Source organism: Ochotona princeps, chromosome 21 (genome assembly GCF_030435755.1).
Source record: "Ochotona princeps isolate mOchPri1 chromosome 21, mOchPri1.hap1, whole genome shotgun sequence".
NCBI classification, from domain to species: Eukaryota; Metazoa; Chordata; class Mammalia; order Lagomorpha; family Ochotonidae; genus Ochotona; species Ochotona princeps.
In genome coordinates, this window is record NC_080852.1 from 10,894,420 (window position 1) to 10,916,368 (window position 21,949).

The 21,949-nt window shown below is 44.9% G+C and overlaps 1 protein-coding gene across 1 annotated transcript; it reads right to left on the reverse strand.

The window, feature by feature from the left end:
• Positions 1-242: 242 nt before the first annotated feature.
• ARL6IP5 (ADP ribosylation factor like GTPase 6 interacting protein 5) lies at positions 243-20,095 on the reverse strand. The gene is made up of 3 exons (XM_004581606.4): positions 19,673-20,095; positions 3,168-3,385; positions 243-1,177 (listed from the first exon to the last, which is right to left on the reverse strand). Exons 1-3 carry the CDS (start codon positions 19,846-19,848, stop codon positions 1,005-1,007), a joined length of 567 nt encoding a protein of 188 aa, XP_004581663.1. The 5' UTR covers positions 19,849-20,095; the 3' UTR covers positions 243-1,004.
• Positions 20,096-21,949: the final 1,854 nt, after the last annotated feature.

Consider the following 21,949-nt stretch of genomic DNA (forward strand, 5'->3'; position numbering starts at 1 on the left):
TGCTGGGGAAAATTCTGACAAATGGTAGAAGCTGGTGGATTCTCATTTTAAAAGTCTTTTTCGATCTAAAGATGTCTTTCAGATTTAAAAAATACTACTGCTTTCCTCTCTGAGCACAGGAACTAATAAAATGCAAATTCATTTCCTTCTTTCCATATGTTAATGTTAAGAATTAAACAAAAAATACTTAAAATTCTGTTGGACATATTTTTTTTCATTGTAACAACAACAACAACAAAAAATGCCATACAAACAGAACTCATTTATTTTATTTATTTTTGTGGTTTTCTTTTTTAATAAGTCTGTCAAGAATAATACAGGTAACACAGCTGTAACCTCCAGAAGGAAGAAACCATTAACTTTGCAGTGAATACCAGCTGGGGAAAACACATGACTAGCATTTCAAAAATTTACAAAAATTTAACAAAATATGCTCCTAAACAGCTGTCTTTATATTTGTAAACGAAGTATAAACAACCGGTTTATCCAGTTTCCACTGCGCATCAAACAGGCAGCCAAGTGATAGAGATCATCTGTGATTTTAAAAGAATAAAAAGTCAACTAGTTTATGCCCCACACATTACAATCCTAGGGAATTTTTTTCAGGGAGGGGATTAGAAACAGGCTAAATGCACAGCATTATCTACCTCAGCAGCCTTTCACTAACTCCTACGGCCTTGATACCTTACAATTACTTTTATTTTTCCCTACAAGATAACAATGTTGTTGCTGTGGAATCTCTAATTTTATTCCTCTCAAGAAATGGGCGTGATCCATTTTTTGTTTTCATAAACAAACGTGAAGCTTCGGACACGCTAAGGGGACTGTGTTGGTTTCTGAGGCCTTTGCTCTGTTCCGTCACAGATGGTAACAGCATGCATGCTGCCATCCGTGGTTGGGTGTGCATGCACCTCCTATTTCAAAAACACAAGCAGAAATTGGGTCTGATCGAGGGCGAACTGCAACTCGATTTCTGCAGCAGCCCTATCCCCAGGGAGCTACGGTTACTCCTTGACTTTGCTGATGTATTCCGTGAATTTGCTGATGTTTTCTTCCTGCTGTTCTAGGGCATCCAGGACAATGCCCATGGGTGTCCTCTTCAGCCCGATCCCTTCAATTTTATTTTCCAGCTTGTTCTTGAGGTTCCTAAGTCGCAGCGATGCGTGGATGAACATCACTGCCAAGAAGTGACACGTGGTTAGCACCAAAGCAGCAACTCTCTCCCACCACATCAACTTCACTCCCCCTGTTTCCATTTTCAGTAAGCTGTTTGTTAGCTACAGTCCAATTTGACTCTCAAAATAGACCCAAGCTTTCAAGTCTTTCTATCCAGCTCTTTGCCAAGCACCGTGGTTGTGCAGGAATCAATGATGGGTACCAGCGGTAGGCAGGTACATTCCTTCCTGCTGATGTCATCTCCTTTGCAGAGCCATGCAGCTTTGATGCTCTGACCTTCCAAGTGAATCCATGTCCTTCCAACAGACGTGGAAAGGGAGGCACCCAAACTTTCTCACAAAGAACCTCCTGTCAGTTTGGAGATTATTTTGTTCTTGCCATAAGGCAAGAGGGTAAAGTTTACTATTAAAGAACCTCCTAACACTCAGTTTTCCAAGGTGCTGGATGTAGTTCCACATTTTAAAAACCTAACGGTTTTCTAGAGCATTATGTGGCCCACAGTTGTTCACATTTGCTCCATCATGAGGAATTTCTAATTTGTTCCTAGAAGCAGGTGCCTTTGTCCTTCTCTAGAAGCTCCAGAGTCAGAATCTTAAGGACTCAGGTCTGAGAGTCCATATTTCACCTAGCTACACCTCACTCCCAGCCCAGGTGATCTACACCAGTGATGCTTCAACTTCTATGTACATCCAAACAACAGGGACAGGATGGCAAGCAAATCCCAGTCTCCTCCACTCCAAACTGTGTGTAGGGCTGAGGTAGGGTTCCAAAAATCAGTCATTTTCCAACTCCCTCAGTAGGATGGAGTCTGAAAGCAGGTCTGGAACCCTTATTCTGACAAATGCTGTTGTGGATTATTTCTGAAGGTTTTCAGAAACATCTGAGGAGCTTAGATTATTTCTGGAGGTTACCAGCCTAGACTGGTCATCAGAAACATCTGAGGAACTTTCTAATAACACAGGGTCTGTGGGCATCACTGTTGCAATAGAATCAAGATTCCCAGGGGGTATGACTGGAAAGCTTCTATTACTAAAAAAATCACTCTGGATGATTCTCATAATCATCAAAGCTGGAGAATTGTTGCTCATAGGTAATTTTTTTCATGTGATAGGTGAGCAAGGAGGACTGGTCCCAGTCACCTACTGGCTTCCAGCAGAACAAGGAAGAGAGGTCATCACCACGGACTCACCGCCTATCACAGATCCCATTCCCCTGGCCTGCCTCCAGTTCTGATGTGGCAAGGTAACAAGCAGTGTTTAAACAATCACTGAAATATTAAGCTTGTAGCACGTATGGAAGAAAATTTCAATAAGTCTGAATTTGCGGATTTTCTTCAGGAAGGTGTAGAATTCATCCACAAGAGCCTGAGCTTAATCTAACAAAATTCCAAACAAGTAAATACTTAATAGAATAAATGCATTGTGAAATGCAATGATAAGTTAAAGGGATGTTCTTGACCTTAGAATTTTAACTGGCTTTCTACTGATGACATTGGGATCTGTTTTTGAATTCAGGCTTGGGATTTTTGTAATCCACTCACAATTTAGAAATATTGAGTTCATTCCTCCAGAACCCAAGTACTTGATGTGTATGTTTAGGTCAATCAGGTTAGATCTTTCACTCATTTTTGACGCTATCAATGACAAGTAAATTCTCTGCTGTGTCAGGAAGAGGAGAAGTAGATTCTAGTATCAGACAAATCAGGGGTTCAGTGAAGGCAATGCCATGCTCCTGCTGCATGGTTTGGGGTTCGTATGTGTTTATTGTGTCCCCACACTAATGTTCAAAAAATACTTGTGTAATTAATGAGCCACTAATTCTTGTGGAATTAATCAACAATTAGGTCTTGATCCGCTGTTTCAGAAGCTTCTGAACTTTTATGAACATGCCAACACACATAGACAGATGTGTATCATTCCCACCAGACATTAACCACTTGCTCCAACATCTGTTTTAGCAATGTAACAAAAGGAAAACTCAGGTTCACTTACACAGCAAAGGGAAAGTGATGCCAAACACAAAGACCATGACTCCGCCAAACATGGAAATGAGGAAATAGCTGGCCAGCATGACGACCATCACGAAAGTTGTGGGGTATTGCTTCTTCATCCGGCGGAGAATGTCTTTGTTGTGGGCGGCCCACACAAACCCTGTGAACACCAGCACCACCACAATCCCTCCAAGGATCATGTTGAAGGGGCTCAAAAACCTGCAGTACAAAAGAAAAGACAAACTGGATCAGCAGGAGGAGCAGCAGACAGAGAAAGAGGAGGAAAGACAAGGATGGAGTGCTTAGAAGCACTTTCAGTGGTCTCAAGGGACCAGATGAGTGAGTATTACTAATTCATATCTCACAGGAAGAAAGGCACAAAGATTAGAAGACGGTGGTGCTAAGACCACACAGGCAGTTTGATTCCCACTAAACCGGTCAGGTCATTTTACCTACAGGCCCACCTTTCTTTAGGATGACAGTTCTTTTTTGCAGTAATTGCTGTATGGTACTTCCTCATGGCTTGTAGGGTTGTCACTGAGTTTTTCAGATACTTAACACTGATGTGCATTCAATAGTCTCACCATACATCCGCGCTCTAGTATGTAGAGGTTGACTTTTATGAGCTCTTTATGAGTATTTCATCCGCCATAGATGCTTGTCTGATAGATGAGTGTAGAGAAGAGACTCTATGGGATAGATCCAGCTTAAGTTCATATTTTTGTGCGACCTGGAGAGTGGAGGTGGTGTTGTATTTGTTTTTATTTTTACCCCACAAAATATTGGGTTTCTTTCTTCTCCTGAACCAGGAAAATTTGACAACAGCAGACCCATGCCAACACCTGGCTGAAGCGTCTTCTGATTTCTATTAGAATAAATATTCTCTATTTAGCCTCAGTCCCCACTACTCTCTATTGCATCTTTGACAAAGAGACCCAAAGTGAGCTGTTGTTGATAATTGTGTTTCTGTGAGGCTGATCTAAATCACTATCTTGTATCACCCACCTGCTCGATAGAGGCATTTGAATGGATGGCCTACAGGGTACATTACAAATGTTTCTAAAGACCCAAAGTACCATTAAGAGCCAGCTTGCTACCTGATTTCTGAGTTGTCCAGAGTCATTCACAATGAACCAAAGCAATGACACTACTCTTGGCAATGGAGGGAACATACTAAGAAAAAGAAACCTAGGCCAAGTTTTTTTTGTAAATGAGAATGGGCATTAGAGTCCCCACCCTCATTGTCGTGTATTCCCAGCACTTAAGGAAGTGCTTGTGATGGAGAAGTAGAATGGGCTACTAAGTTTTTATCCTAGAATTTAACAGATTTTTTTCCTTGTGAAGGACAGAGTTAGGTGTTTATATCAGGCTCTGAGTATCAACATAACTGTTTTGAAAATGAGAAAGGGGGAAAAATAGGACGGAGAAAGCTGATACAAGAGCTTACTTTCTCTGAAAAGCAACAAGGACTCAAATTGATATTTAGGATAATCCTGGTTCTTTTAAAAAAAATTCCTGTAAGTTTTAGCTCTGATTCTGTCTACTGAAACACATAAGCTATATTAAATAGTTTTAAAATAAGAATGAAAGATTTTCACACACTCTTGAGTGAACGCAAGAAATATAATGGATGTCAAACTGCTTTGAAAAAGTTAGGGAAAAAAAAAACTGATGAAAAGTACAGAGCAGCGGGGTGATGCTATAGCGCAGTGGGTGAAGTCAGTTCAAGTCCTTGCTGTTCCACCCACGTGGGAGAGCAGGAAGAAGCTCCTGGCTCCTGGTTTTGGCCTGACCCAGCTCCAGCCCGCACTGTGGCCGTCTGGACAGTGAATCAGCAGTTGAAAGATTCTTGCTCAGTCTCTCTGTGTGTATCACTTCCCTCTCTCTCTGTAAATCTGGCTTTCCAAATAAAGCAATATTTTAGCAAATAGATATTTTAAAAAATATTTTGTACTTCTTTTACTTGAAAGAGTTAGCGAGGGAGAGACAAAGAGAGAGGTTTTCCATCCTCTCGTTCATTCCCCAAATGGCTGCATTGGCCAGAGCTGGGCTGGTCTGAAGCTGAAAGCCAGGAGTTTCTTCTGGGTCTCCCTCATGGGTGCAGGGGCCCAAGAATCTAGGCCGTCCTACACTCTCCCAGGCCACGGGCAGGGAGCTGAATTGGAAGTGAAGCAGCTGGAACTAGAACCAGGTACCCATATGGGATGCTGGCATCACAGAGTGAAGTGCCTGCTATGCCACCAACCTGGTCCCAATAAATAAATATATTGAAGGATTTATTTATGTTTATTGGAAAGTCAGATTTACACAGAGAGAAGGAGAGACAAAGAGAAAGATCCTCCATTTGCTGGTTTACTCTCCAAAAGGCCGCAATGGCCAGAGCTGAGTCAGTCTGAAGCCAGGAGCCAGGAACTTCTTCCAGGTCTCCCACGTGGGTGCAGGGTCCCAAAGCTTTGAGCTCTCCTATGCGGCTTTCCCAGGCCACAAGCAGGGAGCTGGATGGGAAGTGGGGCTGCCGGGGATTAGAGCCGGCATCCATATGGGATCACTGCTCTTACAGGGCAAGAACTTTAGCCACTAAGCCACTATGTGGGCGCAATAAATATTTATAAAACAACAACAACAACAAAACAAAAACAGATCCTCTTTGGCAGGTGGAAGGAAACAGAATGAAAAGGCCCCAAAACTCTCCCAGTCTAATAAATCTCATTCCTTGTGGAAAAAAAAAAAAAAATCAGAGGGAAACTACAGCAAAACTGTACTAGTTATACTGGGCATTATATTCGATGTGCTAACATCTGCTTTCCTTTTTTAATAACCATGTATTACTTGGCTTTTAAAAAAAGACATTTAAAAATGAATACATAAAACTGCGAAAACGGAGCCTGGCGCGGTGGCCTAGTGGATAAGGTCCTCGCCTTGAACGTGCCAGGATCCCGTGTGGGTCCCGGCGGCCCCACTTCCCATCCAGCTCCCTGCTTGTAGCCTGGGAAAGCAGTCAAGGATGGCCCATAGCCTTGGAACCCTGCACCTGTATGGGAGACCCAGAAGAGCTCCTGGCTCCTGGCTCCTGGCTTCGGATTGCTGCAGCACCGGGCGTTGCAGCCACTTGGGGAGTGAACCATCGGATGGAGGATCTTCCTGTCTCTCCTCCTCTCTGTATTTCTGACTTTGTAATAAAAAAATATATAAATCTTTTAAAAAAAAAAAAAAGCTGGGAAAATGTGTCTGTCAGCCCACCCAGACATTCCTGAGCTATATACCGAAAAGCAAAGGTTGACATTCACGCAAAGAACTACAATGGAGGGTTCAGGTTTCAGGAAACTGCATAAGCAGCAAAGTAGATGACTGGCTGTCAGGAAGGTACCAATGGTCTCCTCCTCAGCTCTTTCTAGCAGACCTCTTAGACTAATTCATCAAGTGAAGCTTATAATCAGTTCATGTCAAGTTTTATTTTCTATTTTACTCTGGATACGTAAAGTATACCTCTATATTAAATGTCTAAATAAAGCCCAGGACAAAGAACAATAAAAAACCCATGCCTGACAAGCAATTTCAAATGAGCTTTTCACCTGTTTCTGTGGCTCGTGTTCAAGGGAACAGATCAGAGCAAGGAGTCCTATAGAACTGGTTTTGGTTTACAAGCCCAGCCACAAGCTATAATTAGAAAGCAGCCACGTTTCTAAGTTGGAAAAAAAAAATCACAAAGTTACTCATCACCAAAATAATTGTTTCTTCCATGTTTTGATTACAAACAGTTCCATTCTGAGAAATGGGAAAACGCGTAACCACTGAATTGCCCTGGCAACCATCTGTACTTGGAGCAAAATAAGACACACCCACACACACCCACACACAACCACGGGATTAATTTCATTTTCCAGTGAGTGTAGACATTTGGGAACCAGTTCTTGTCCAAGGTGCTTTTTAGTCAACAGTTGGTCTGTTTGTCACACCAGTCAGGACAAACCCCAAGAACATTTAAGACAAAACTTTCCAAAAATATGCTGCCCATCCTTCATGTGGACAACTGCTGCTGGGCTCTGCTGGGTGGAGTTTCACTTACTGGCAGGTGTGAGTAACAGACAGGGAGACGAGGCAGGGAGGAGGGGAGAGAGATGAAGCACTCGACCTTCTTCTGGCCTTGGTGTAAGGACCTAGTTTTGTGAATCAAAAATGTTCAACGTCTTTATTATGAGATTAAAATATTTATATGTAATATGACCCCATTCCAAAAATAATATTTTTTCTGATGTAGTTAAAAAGATTTTAGTGGAGTAATTTATGGTTTTACAAATATTTTAGAGGGGTAGGCATTGTGGCATAGCAGGTTTATCTGCCACTTAGATGCTTATGTAAGAGTGCCTGCTTCAAGTCCTAGCTGCTTGGCTAAACTTGCGAAGGAGGGCAGTGGATGATGACTCAAGAAGCTGAATGTGCCAGCCATATGGGGAACCTGGATAGACTTCCAGGCTCCTGACTTCAGTCTGGCCAGCTCTGGCTCTTGCAAGCATTTGGGAAGTGCTCTGTGGGACAAAGATCTGTCTGTTTTGCTCTCCCCCCTCTTCCTGTCCCTCTGTCTTTTGAATAAATAAGAAGGTAAATAAGTAAATCTTTTTGAAAAAATAAAGCTTCAGGGGCCACTGGTGCAGTAGCCTAATGGCTGAAGTTCTTGCCTTACAAGCGCCAGGATCCCATATGGGCGCCGGTTCTAATCCAGGCAGCCCCGTTTCCCATTCAGCTCCCTGTTTGTGGCCTGGGAAAGGAGCTGAGGACGGCCCTAAGCCTTTGGGCCCTCTACCCACGTGGGAGACCCAGAAGAAGCTCTGAGCTCCTGGTTTCGGATTGGCTCAGTTCCAGCCATTGCAGCCACTTGAGAAGTGAACCAACTGACAGAAGATCTTCCTCTCTGTCTCTCCTCCTCTCTGTGTATCTGACCTTGCAATAAAAATAAATAAAATAAAGCTTCAGAATCCCCCCGCAGAATTTTGCGGTAGAATCTTCGAAAATGTCAATTCAGGCCCATTGTGTGGAGCAGGGGACCTAGAAGGGGGAAGGGTGCATTGGTGACACCAAATCACACTGTAACCCACTCTGCCACCATTTTAACCAGACCCATTCATCCATCTGGGCAACATACCAAATGTCACCCTGGGAGATCTTCTGGTAATATTGTGTCTCTCGGGAGGATGGTGGCTATTCGTGGGCATGGGCACAGGTACCAAATTTACCAAAAAGTTCAGTGACCCGGAGCCAAAGTTTCAGCACAGTGCTACAAGTAGGAAAAAATCTTGGGAAAACACAGAATTATAGAGCAAGGAGTTTTAGAAGCATGAATATATGTGCGTGAGTTTTGAAAAAAAAATCATAGTTTTAAAATTTTTTGCATCAAAATAAGCTTTCAATTTCATTTTCCATGAATTGAGAAAAATGCATTTGAAACACAGAGACAGAGAGAAAGAGAGAGACTCAAAGTGTTCTCATCTGCTTTTCACTCCCAAATGTCCCCAGAGCCAGCACTGAGCCAGGTCAAAGCCAGGAACCAGCAGCTCAATCCAGGTCTCTCCCATGGGTGACAGGGACCCAATTCCTTGAGCCATCACTGGTGCCTCCCAAGGTTTGTAATTTCAATAAAACGGAAGTCAGATACTGGATCCAGGACTTGAAGCCAGGTATTCCAATATAGGATGCATGCATCCAACCCGTTAGATCAAGACTCCTACCCGTTTATGAGTCCCTTCATGGACAAGCTAATGCACAGACCCGTTAACACGTTGTGTAAAGCCCCTGATGACAGAGTTGGCAGTGACAGTTTACAAAAGCAGAAAACCTGATCAACTCGAGTGCACATTTGGTAGCTCCCAGGGTGTTGCAGTGCCAACAAGACCCAAAGAGGCAGTGAAATATTTCCTAAGCGTTAGAAGCAGCTTTGTACTCAACTCCAATTTTCGAACCCAAAAATCTATTTTTGAAGTACACTTCCTGAGACAGCCTGACTCACCAAGAAAGCGGGGTTGGTTCAGTTACTGACAGTGTACTTCTCTAAAATACTGAGCTTTCTCAGCGGTCCTCAAACAGAGGCATCACAGCAAATACCAATCTACCCACTCATCTTCTTGCTTCTCATTGCTCTTAGGATAAGAACAGATTTTTTTTTTTTTTTAGCCCATTCTGCAAGGCCTCCCAGCACTGGCCCCTGGCTGCCTCTGCCACCAGGAACATCATTTACAGTTGGCACCTGGGACAAAAGGGCCTGGTGGAAGGTGTAGGGGAGGCCTGAAGTCTAAGCCACACTCAGCTGGCCAAGCCTGAACATTTGCAGTGAGCTGGGTCCCCCCGGAGAGTCAGGCCTGTCATTAGCATGAAGGCCCCCCGCAGGCCAGCAGCAGCCCTCCCTGACAACTTGTTTATGCTATTTGCTAACTCCATGCTCTGTCCTTTCCAAACTTCCATCTTTCCCCAGAGCTTCCTCCTGCCTCTTGGCCATCCCCAGGCCTGCACACAAGCTGTTCTCCCTGGCTGAGTCATCCCAAAGTCCCAGCTCAGGCCGCCTTTGCTCAGTCTATCTGAACAGGCACAGAACCATCTGGCTCAGCTTCACAGCACTCACACACTAGCACATGTGCATTTGAGCGTGTATTAAAGGAGCATCGCTAGCCTCTCTGCAGACTAAGCTTCCTAAGGGTAGAACAGTGACATTTTATCACCTAGGTGCAAAGCCTGACACAGAGTAGGAATTCAGTAAGACAAAAGTTAGAACCTAAAACATTTTCCCATTATTTAAACCAGCTCAGAGTGAGTTAAGTGACATGAGTCACAAATATCAGTATTGTCCTTTTTCTTTTCAAGATTTATTTATTTATTTTATTGGAGAGGTAGATTTACAGAGGAGGGGAGACAGAAGGAAGATCTTCTGTCGATTGGTTCACTTCCCAAGTGTCCACAAAGGCCAGAGCTGAGCCAATCCGAAGCCAGGAGCCCAGAGCTTCTTCCGGGTCTCCTACACAGGTGCAGGGTCCCAAAGTTTGGGCCGTCCTCAACTGCTTTCCCAGGCCACAAGCAGGGAACTGGATGGGAAGCAGGACTGCCGGGATTAGAACCGGCGCTCAAATGGGATCCCGGTGCTTGTAAGGCAAGGACTTTAGCTGCTAGGCTACCATGCCGGGCCCATCTGTATTGTTCTAATTGTACACTAAACAGTCTGGGAGGGAGGAAAGTCCCTTTCCTTGTTCTTTTACAGGGCTATGATTAAAGGGACAAATGAAAAAGCAGAAGTGAGAAAAAAATACCTAGCCTCCTATGCAAAGATAAGGACCAATTCTGAAATGACTGGATGAGGCAGAAGGGCACCTTGGCTTGCTGGAGGAAGGTGTCTTTGCATACTTCAATGCACCTGCAGGCCGAGGATGGGAAGGAGCCAGGATGAGATGCAGGGAAATCACTTCCCCTCAACACCTGTCCCTCCACAGGCTCCTCTTCTCTTTGATTTCCCATACAACTCAGCAGATGTTTGTGAGGGTTTGGGTTTCCTAACCAGACTCCCATTATGGGAAGAACAAATGCTGACTGATAGCAGATTAGAACTGGATTATAACCCCTAAATGGAGGCTGGCATTGTGGCACAGTGGGTTAAGCTCTCTACTAATGCATCAGGGGAAGCAGCAGCAGATGATGATGAATTGAGTTCTTGAGGCCCTGTTACCCATGTGGGAGACCCAGATGGAGATCCTGGCTTCTGGTTTTAGTGTGGCTCAATCCCAGCGACTGTGGCCAGTTGGGGAGTGAATCGGCAGCTTGAGGATATGTTTCTCTGTCTTTCAAATAAACAAAAATCAATTTTTAAACAGAAGAGACTTTATACATGTGACATTTCCACAATGAATCTATAAACAAAAGCACAAGATTCCAGTTAGACTGCAACAAGTCTTTTTAACTTTTTATTACAGAAAATTTCTAACATATACAAAGGTAGAAGTATATAGTGTATACTTATCAGTTTTGTTTTGTTTTTAACAATTAAGAATTCATGCTTATGCCCACAAATAGTAATTTTTGGGACCTAGTGTGGGAAGATTTTTTTTTTAACTACTTGTTCTTTCTGATTGCTTCAGATAAATTTCCAAACAAGCAAATTCTAAATTATTATCACAGAGCAGGTTCTGAGAATTACTGTCACTGGGCAGGTTCTTACAGAGCCATGGAGATGAGGACTGGATACATGGTAATGAGCTTGTTGACATATAAATGCCCTTCCCACAAGTTTCCTATTCACCTTGCACTAACACCCAATTGCTGTATTTCCTTCCTTTCAAAGAAGAAGGAATACATACTCTTGGCATATGATGCAGCTGAGCAGAGGAGAAATCAAAGCACTCATTTGCTACTGGTGCTCTGCATTCTAGGTATCTCAGTTAGAGCATGCTTAATGGGAGGGCAGGCCCGGAAATCCTGTCCATTCACGGTGAAGGCTTGCAGGATGGGAGTCAACCTGCAGGTCTTGTCTGAGATGGCAGATCTTGAGAGCACTCCCTCAAACAGGAAGCCAAACCCCTTGCAAGAAGCAGAAGAGTGGCTGAGGGTAAGTATTCTGAGTGATAAAGGGTGGAATTCGTTTGTCGAAAAGGAGAAGTAATAAGAAGGGTCAATATTGCCATTTAGTTGGATGTCAAGAGCTAGATTGTGCCCTTTTCTACCTGGATTTCCTGTCTAGAGCTCTCTGCCTGCAATGTGATTGACAACTTCCACTTTCTAGCACATGGCGCCAGGACTCCAGAGCATGCTCACTTACTTAACTTAGAATCACTGTAAATCCTTATGTAGGGAAAGGAGATAGAAACTGCCAAATGGTTAACAGCAGCGGGGGGTGGGGTGGGGGTGGGGAAACCTGCATGTTGGGGGAATGGGGTGGTAAAGGTAGGGAAAAGTCAGTTACATAATTAGCGCCAGAAGGTAAAATAACAAAGACAGTTCTTATTGGTTAAAATTGTAGGAGTGTTAACATAAGCCTTAAAGCTCTGGACTCATAAGAAACTCATGATCTATTTGGGGAACACACATATCAGCATTTCATTTGTAAATGAAGAGAGAAGAGAGGGCAGGAGGAGCTTCGTTCTGGAAGGTTTGGGGAAGATTGGGTGGAGCTCTATTCCTGACTATCCTCAGAGCCCAGACAGGGTCTGGGATGTGCTAAGTGGCCGGTAAATAGCTGTTCCACTGAGTAGCAGGCATCTGAGCTTCAGGTGAGAACAAGTGAAATGTAATCACCCTCTTGCTGGTGCATATACATAATTCCCAACCAGTGAGACTTATGAAATTTGGGATAATAATGCACAGGGGAGATCAGACAAGTCAGAAAAGATTGTGTGCTGACGCTGGCATATGTGTCTGAACACTTGCTACACTCGTACAAAAGTTCATGGTTGTCTTGGTGCTGTTCAGGTGTCTAAATTTGATGAAAAAGTGAGTTGTGTCACCTCGTCTCCCAGCACAGTGTCCGAGAAGTTGTTAAGAACTTCATATTCTTTGCTGAGTGAATAAATAAAGCAATAGAAAAAAAAGAGCAGTACTGCAGAACCAGTGTTGAAGCTGACCAATCTCAAAATCACCCTCAGGGAGCAGGTGTTTGGCACTGTCATGGAGATGCATCCCATCCCAAAGTACCTGGGTTTGGGTCCTGCCTTTGCCTCTGACTCCAGCTTCCTGCTAACACATGCCCTAAGCAGCAGCAGGGGATGCCTCCCGACTTCGGTCTGGACCAGGCCATGACAGGCATTTGGGAAAGGAACCAGGGGGTGGAAGATCTCTCTTTATCCCTGTGTCTGTGTCTCTCTGCCTCTCAAATAAATTTTAGAACAATGCAAAAAATTTTTTAAGACAAGCCTTAGCAGAAGCAGACTGCGATTCACTTTAAATGCCAAGGCTTCATACCTACATCACTTTCTTTGTCTACCAGCTGGAAACTTCTTCATCCTTGGAGCATTTGAAGGGACAAATAACATCAACAGTTCCTAATACCAGTTGCTGCCAGGAATAGACTTAAAACATTATGGAGCCACATTCACGTTGAAAAGATGACCAATAATGTGCTTCTCAAGTTGACAACTACCAGTGTTCCAGAAACTCCTTACCATCTTGAGAAACCATAGACATCAATCGGCAGCTGTCAGTCCCACCCTCCTGTAACACCTCCACAGACTCGATTATCAGGCCACACGGTGAGCGGTTACTTTAGCCAAGAAAACATGGGCTCATTTGTTCATCAACCACACTGTCCATGCCTAGGGGAGCGGCATGAACGTATGCACATGAGAGGAAATGTATCTTTTTGGTTGGAGAAGCAGAAGGGATGTTTAAATAAGGGTAAATTCACTGTGTTCTTGATGATTCTGAGGCCACACTGGAAGATACCAGTTCAGAAGGAAGGAAGAAAATCTTTTTAAAAAAGATCTATTTATCTGAATGGTTGAGAGGGAGAGACAGAAAAATAGACTAATTCACTTCCCAGATCGCTGCAAAAGCCTTGCTGAAGCGAGGAGCTGGGGACTTCAGCCTGGTTTCCCACCAGGGTGGAAAGGGCCCCAGTACTTGGGCTACCTTCTGCTGCTTTCCCAGGTGCCTTAGTGGGAATCTGGATTAGAAGAAAAGTAGGCCGGGCTCAAACGAAAATGCTAACGCAGCACAAGTGCAGCCTAAACCTCTGTACCATTACAGCATCCCCAGAAAGTGATTTTTGAGATGAATACATTCACAATACTGTAAAGGTTATCAAGAGCTCTATACATTTTGGTTATCAAGAGCTCTACAATTACAAATTTTGTAATATGCTCATATAAAGGAAAAACAGTTTCACTTCCTGTCAATAAATGAAGCTACTATTAATAGCTTCAGTTCCAATTAACCATATGATATCAAGTCTTAATATTTCTGAAAGTTAGGGGTTCAGTAGAATCCGTATGTCTCAACTGTAACTTGGAGCTGTTTATCACACTTGGGGAGTCAAAAACAAATAAATAAATAAAACCAACAAAACCAGGTGCCTGGACTCAGCCCAAGACCTAGACATTTAGGATCTCTGAAGGTGACACCTAGGCACACAGGTATATTTATGCAGATTTGTTAATGTGTCTTTGGAGCCAGACAAAGCCAATGCTTCTTGGATTTCAGTGTGCCCATTTGACATCTGAAACTCATACTAAAATGAAGTCTAACCCAGCAGGTGTGAAACAGAGCCGACGATGCATTATGGCTGACAAGCTGTGAGAGTGAGAGATAACTGCTGTCCCATGTTCTGCAATTGGAGTTGATTTCTCTAGCTCAAATCTTAACTGCATTCTGTTCAGTCCATAGAAAATTTCCATAACTACTAGGCTGTATCACAGGCTCAGTACTTACACTGCAAGTGCAATTAGGCACTGCCTTTGCTTCACAGTTTAGAGATCAAATAGAGACCTCTTGATGCGTGATGTGAGAAGACCTTCTCTGAGCGAGCACTTAGAGGCCTTATGTCACAGAGTGGGAGGCTAAGTCACCAGCTCTTCAACCTTAGATGCCTTTCCTTTCTGGATTTGAAGGACCCAAAGCCCTTTTCAGTGCCACATTTACTCCCTGATTGGCTGATTATGCTACTCCTTTTAAGTCATTCAATCTCTTCTGAAGTGACATCTGAATCTCAAAAAGAAATTCCAGTCTCTGAAGGAAGCAAAGTTCTTTAAGAAATATAAGTTCCAGGGCAGGTGTTATATAGGTTCGCCTCTTGTGTCAAAATACCTGGATTTGATTCCAAGCTAATGTAATAATAATAGTATAACATAATAGCAATAAAAACTGTGTGAAACTTCTTGTGTGTGCATTCCTAGGTTTGAAAGGCCAGGAGCAAGACACTGAAGTCAACATGCTTTGCTACACAATTGTCAAGAATTCTATTTTCGAAACTTGTGATGAAGCAACTTATATTTAGGGAATGCTAATGTTATGGAATCATCATGACTTTCCTGGTAAGTAGTTCTCAACCATGTCTATGAAACATTTCCGGTGTCATGACCAAAAGTGGGTTGCTAGCAGTTCCAAGAGTGGGTAAGGGGCAGAAACTGTGCTAACCATCCCACAATGCACAGCACAGCTCCCTGGACAGAGAGGGTTACCTTCTTAAGTGTTAGTAGTGCTGTGCTTGAGAAATCTTACAACTGAGTATTTCACCAAGATTTTACAAAAACAGTACAAAATAGTGAAGAGCATGAATTATAGCTTTTTCAGCTAAAGTCATCCTATCCAGTCAACAGCAGCTCTTTCACTGGAGGCATGTGTGGCCATGTGTTTGTGTGCTACTAGCAGCTTCAGAAGAATCTATTCTGTTCAGTAGGTTAAATGTGGTACCTGTGAGCATGCAAAGGTCTTGTGTTCATTTATGGACCCTTTGCACTCATCAACTGTGTATTGTCATATAATCAGCCTTGGGCATCATAGAGAATAAAAATGACAACAATAACACAAATGAGAGGAGGAAAAAAAATGATCACAAGCAAAACATACAGTGCTGAGTCCAAGGAGTCCACAGTTTAGAGACAGTACGCAATTCAAAATCCTAGTGGAGGGGGGTGGAGGTTTGGCCAAGTCATTATCACAGTGATTAGGCAGCCACATGCTACCATCTGAGTGCCTGACTTTGGTCCCCACCTGTGGCTCCTGACTCCAGCATCTGTTAATGCAGACCCTGAGAGGCAATGATGATGGTTCAAGTAACCTGTCACTAACACGGAAGACCTGGAATTGCAATCTCAACCCCTGGCTGCAGCTCAGCCCAGTCTTGACCCTTGAAGGCATTTTTGAACCAGTGTTTGGGAGTGCTTTCTCTCTGTGTCTTAGTCTCTCAAATAAATAAACATTAAAAACAAAAACCTGTAAGCCTATGGGTTAAGCACAGGGAAAATATAAATATATGAAATTCAGTTCACACAAGGGAATGAAAGACAATGTTTCTTCAAAGAGTTGGTACCAGAACTGAAGTAAGCAAGAGAAACAGAATGGGCAAGGATGGGGAGGAAGGACTGGAGTCTGCTTTGCAGGTGCTGCTGACGCTTCTCAGGAATCTCTGTTAACACCAGTAATAAAAATAAGTGACATTTTGTGAAGTAAAAACTAGGAGCTGGGCAGGGTTCCAAGAGCCTTTCTTGTAGGAATTCAATCAACCATTCCAGAAGCACTATGAGATAGGTGCTACAATCAGACCCATTTTTTCAGATGAGGAAACTGAGGCACAACATAGTCCACTAGGGTCACATAGGTAGTTACCTTAATTCAAACTCACTGACTCTGGCTCTGATGGTTAAACTCTTTTTTTTTTTTTTAGAATTATTTATTTTATTACAAAGTCAGATATACAGAGAGGAGGAGAGACAGAGAGAAAGATCTTCCATCCGATGACTCACTCCCCAAGTGAGCCGCAACAGGCCGGTGCGCGCCAATCCGAAGCCGGGAACCTGGAACCTCCTCCGGGTCTCCCACGCGGGTGCAGTGTCCCAATACATTGGGCTGTCCTCGACTGCTTTCCCAGGTCACAAGCAGGGAGCTGGATGGGAAGTGGAGCTGCCGGGATTAGAACCGGTGCCCATATGGGATCCCGGGGTGTTCAAGGCGAGGACTTTAGCCGCTAGGCCACGCCGCCGGGCCTGATGGTTAAACTCTTAATCACTTAGTTTTATCACAGAAAGAGCCAGAAGACATGAACAAGTGGCTTTAGAAGCAGAATGAGTTAAAGAGATTCAGAGTTTTCCTGAGGTTTGGTAGCTCATCTCTGTGGCTGTCAGGTACCTGGGAAGCCGTGCTTTCAAAATGAAGACCAAACTTTCAACCATGGCTAGGAAGCTGCCTCAGCAGGACTTCACAGATTTCTTGGTATCCTAATCCCGTTTCTTGGTATCCTTAGTCTCCGTGTTGGTATAGACAGTCCTTTCCTATGTTTCCAGATCTAGAATATGCATGCCCAAGTCTTCCCTCTTCCTTCTGTCTTCATGAGCAGGCTCTCTCTCACCTCAATCAAACCAGCTGTCAAGAGCAGAGAGTTGAGGCTGGTACCCAGCAGCACCCGCACACCCTGCTGAACACAGTCCCTGCCCCAGGTAGCATTCAAGCCTGGCTTCCATTTCGATTGCAGCAATAATTTTCTCCAGAACCATCAAATACCAGCAGAGGATCCAGATAAACAGCTTCTAGATATGTGTTGACCCACATGTCCACTGGTCCTCATCAGAATGAGAATGTTCCAGAATGAACTAGGCTGTCTGATTCTAAAGGTACCTGATATCTTTCAGCTTTAAGAGACAGACATTCTAGATCTCCTGACTCCTGGAAAGATGGTATATAATAGCTAAGAGCTGGGACTCTGAGTCCCTGAACCTCTCTAAGATTGGGTTTAATGCTAATCACAACACAAAGAACACTTTACAAGTCTGCTTCAATTCACAGATAGTTAAATTCAAAGATACGTCTATCTTGGTCACAAAATCTAAGATCTTCACACACAAGGAGTCCTCTAAAAGCTCACAGAAAAACAGGAATTATGAAAAAAAAAACCTGGCTTTCCAATTTTGGCACTAAAATTTTTCCCACAAAATTTAGGAAGCACCCTCATATTTACTAAGTTATAAGACACTATGTAGGCAATATACTTCACAAGGTAAGCCCATACAACAGATGTTCAATGTATTGTTGTTGAACTATAAATAAAGAAAACATTGTGTGCTTATAGATGCACAGAACTGAAGGCTGCACACCAAACCGTCCCTGAATTGTGAAGCAAAGTTCACATTTTATACTGGTGTTCTTTTACTAGGGGTTGGCATCTTTTTAAAGCTTTTATAAATGAGATTAATTAAAAGGAAAAAAATTTAAAAATTCTTCTGGTTACTTTTCACCTTTTCCTTCACACAATTCCCTGACAGTCAACGTAGCATCATTTGGAAGGGAAAGGAGAAGGAGAACAGCCCCAAGCAGCTGAGTGGCTGACCCAAGTCACAGGGCCCACCCCAGCCCTTCCCAGAGGAAAACGGAGTCCATCCAGGCAACCTTTCTGCATCTGATTGGGCCACACCAAACCTTGCCTCAGGTTTTTAAGGTTAGCTCAACAACAACATTCCTCCTTGACTAGATCACCAACCAGATTAGAAGCCTGTAGATTTCTTCAGAAAGTACAGATGCAAGCCTTCTATTTCCTTGAGTTGAAGGGATATTTTAGTATACAGGACAGGAGCACCCAGCATAGTACTGGGCAGACCCGAAAGCAGCTGCCTCAAGTCTGCCCTTCCTGGACTTAGTCTGAGCCTACCAGCCACTCTAAATCACAGTGTGCACAGAGCCCAGGCCCTTTCTCCACTGGGTCCTTCTCAGCTCTCCCAGCTTCCCCAGGTTACTGAGACAGACCTACAGGTCTTAACACACCCTGAAACCTTGCCCTCTCCCCTGCGACCTGTGCAGCTCCCTAGGCGTCCCAGCAACTGCCATGTGCCCCTGGGCCAGAATTCAAGTCTGATTCATCCTGGTGTCCTCCAACCTTGGCCTGGGGCCTGGACCACAGAGAGGTGGCTCAACAAAGCATGCCAACCACCAGGCAGCCCATCACCCTCCTAGGCGTAGCTTCTCCGCTTCCTCTTTCTCTGTGTTGGCCAGGGCATATCTTAAAGGGCAGATGAAGTCCCTGTTCAACTCTAAGGGAGACCCTTTAAATAAAACATACACAGGAGGTAGCAAGATGAGAGACTATGACTGTGGGGTAAGCATTTCTTACAGGCTTAAGGGCATGGACGAATGGTTCCAAGGGAAGGGTGTTTGTGTTTGTGCACGTTTGACACAGGATGCCTACCAGCACCAGGTACAGCAAACTGCCTTCCCATTACACTGAGCAGTCTAAGGGTGTGAAGAGGAGGAAGACAACTAACTCTTGCAAGAAAAGAGCCAGGGACCCCGGTTCTCACAGGACGGCCTCTCTCCACTCAGGGCCACCCACCCGCCAGCTCCCAAGCATGGCTTTCACGTCCCAGGCGGAGTCAGGTGCCCTTTCATGCCACTATCTGGGCTGCCAAGCCTGGCCTGGGCGGCCCCTGCCCCAGCAAACCTCCCCCCTCTCCAGGACCACTCTCCTCTCTCTATTGTCCAAAAGGTCAGAGTGCTTCAGGTACCTCCCTGGCCTAGAGGGGGACCCGGGCAGAACAGAACGCTGCTAGAGAGAGTCATTGTCCCTGTTCGGGGGCTGGCAAAATGTCCCCCACCCCCCTGGCCTCCCCTCACGGCTTTAGCTTGGCAAGGAGAGACCCCGGACGGCTGCGGCCTGGCTCTGAGGACAAGTTTGTACTAGCAGAACTGGGGGGCAGGGAGGGAGGCAGGGGCTGAGCGTGCACTGGGGGCGTCCCTGCCTCGGGGCACCTGGCACGCACAGCCCGCTCCTGGTCGACCTCGCCTCCATGCTCTTCCCCCACCCCTTCTCCACTTCCACGTAGGGAAAACCACCACACTTACCCCACGACGGAAATCATCATGGCAGCCACCACTAGGTAGTTGGTCTGGTAATACAGCAGGTTGCTCACCACGCGGTTGTTCCATTTGGAAATGTCCCTGAAGTCCGGCCGGGCGAAGCGATCGGAGCCTGGGAAGAAATCGTCCCAAGCGCGGAGCGGGGCGATAGTCACGTCCATGTCTTCTTCTTCTTCTTAGCTTTCGGTTCTGGGCCTCCGGAATCCGGCGGCGGCGGCGGCGACCCAGCTGGGTGAACGAGATGACAGCGGCTCCGTCTCGATCGGCTCTGCGGTTGGCGAGCCGCCGAGCAGGGGAGATCGGGAGCGGGAGGGCGTGTTTTCCTCCGCGTCTTCACTTCTTGATTGGCTCTGAGAGGTTAGTTACAGGAAAACCGAGGCCTCGCGGCCGAGGTAGGGCCCCAATCTACAAGAAATGACAGAAAGCCATCAGCGAAAATCCCGGCTGAAGCGAGGTGGCAAATGCGTTCCCTCCCTCCCTCCCTCCCTGGACTGAATACAAAGTGTCCCGTTTCTAACACTCCATGTTGAGCATTTAACCTAGGAATCTAACCTGGGAACCTGCCTTGGAGAAATAATACGCAGCTGTTTAGATGCTGCTCTAAGAAATGGACTGGAGGGGGACCAGTGACGCTGGAAAATGAGCTGGTTTTAAGGATTGAGTGTTAGAAACCGCTGCACGTCTGATTACAATACTCATATGTTTTCGGTTTCATTCTGAGTCACTGAGCGTGAAATCAGATGAGCAAAAACGGGGCGGGGGGGGTGGGCGAAGGATGGAAGGAGGGCCTTTTTTTTCTGTTCTCATGCCTTATTCTCTCCTGATGAAGTTAGTGAAGTGCTGTGACGTTCTCAAAACAAAACAAAAATCGACCAACTAGGCACCCGGAGTCACTTACAGCCAGCCATTGCCTGCAGTGAACTAACAGTTCCACACCCAGAATTTTCCTGGCAGAAACAGGACTTCCCACTCCAAAATAGCTTTCTTACTTTCACCCCCTTATTTGGTGACAGGTCTCCTTAAGGGAACACGGTATTGTCACAGATAAGGTGAGGGTGTGAATCCCAGCCTTAACAACCGCAAGACGTGGATTAGCTATACATCTTCTAAGACCCTAAGGGCCGGCTTCGTTTAGGTTAAGGGGCTGCTTGGTGCGGTAAACCTTGTTACCTCTGATATTTAAGAAGAAGAAGAAAAAGCACAGCTGTCCCTTTGTATCCGCAGAGGAATGATTCTAGAATCCCAGGGATGTGCAAGTCTGCAGGTGCTCAGTGACTTAAAGAATATGGTGCAGGGCTGAGGTACAACCTGCTCACATTCTCCTGGGGGATCATCTTTACAAGCCTTACAATGCCTAATGCAGTGCTGCTTAGGCAGAAATGGCAAGAACGTGTATGTGCTTGGCACATTTTTTTAAAAATATTTTATTTTTTGTTGGAAAGTCAGATATACAGAGAGGAGGAGAGACAGAGAAGATCTTCCATCCGTTGATTCACTCCCCCACGTGGCCGCAGCAGTAGCTGGACCTGCGCCAATCCGAAGCCAGGAGCCAGGAGCGTGTTCTGGTCTCCCACAAAGGTAGAGGATCCCAAAGCTTTGGGCTGCCCTCAGCTGCTTTCCCAGGCCACAGGCAGGGAGCTGAATGGGAAGTGGGGCTGCAGGGGATTAGAACCAGCACCCATATGGGATCCTGGCACTTGTAAGGCGAGGACTTTAGTTGCTAGACTACTGCGCCGGGCTCCGCACATAATTTTTTTTTTAAACTATTTTTCACCCATGGTGTGTTGGACCTATAGATGCAGACTGTGTTCATGTCATCATGTGGTGGGTAGCAGGCTGAGATGGTTGCATCTAAGTCTCACACCTTGCAAGTGGTTCTATTTCCACAAACTGAATTCACCTAAATCACTGATTTTCAAAAAACCGCAAAGCAATGACATACACTCAAGATGAGGTCTGTAAGATCATCAGTTGCTGTTCCTTGTTGATTCAGAAGGCAGGAGAGAAATTTAAAATTCTCAGAATTCATCACTGCTACTTGTGTTTAGAAAAGTTTTTTAGTGCTAAGACATATCCTAGGGGGTGTTTTTTTTTTAATAAGATTTAAAATGTCAGGCCCGGTGCTGTGGCCTAGCGGCTAAAAGTCCTCGCCTTGAACGCACTGGGATCCCATATGGGCACCGGTTCTAATCCGGCAGCTCCACTTCCCATCCAGCTCCCTGCTTGTGGCCTGGGAAAGCAGTCGAGGACGGCCCAATGCAT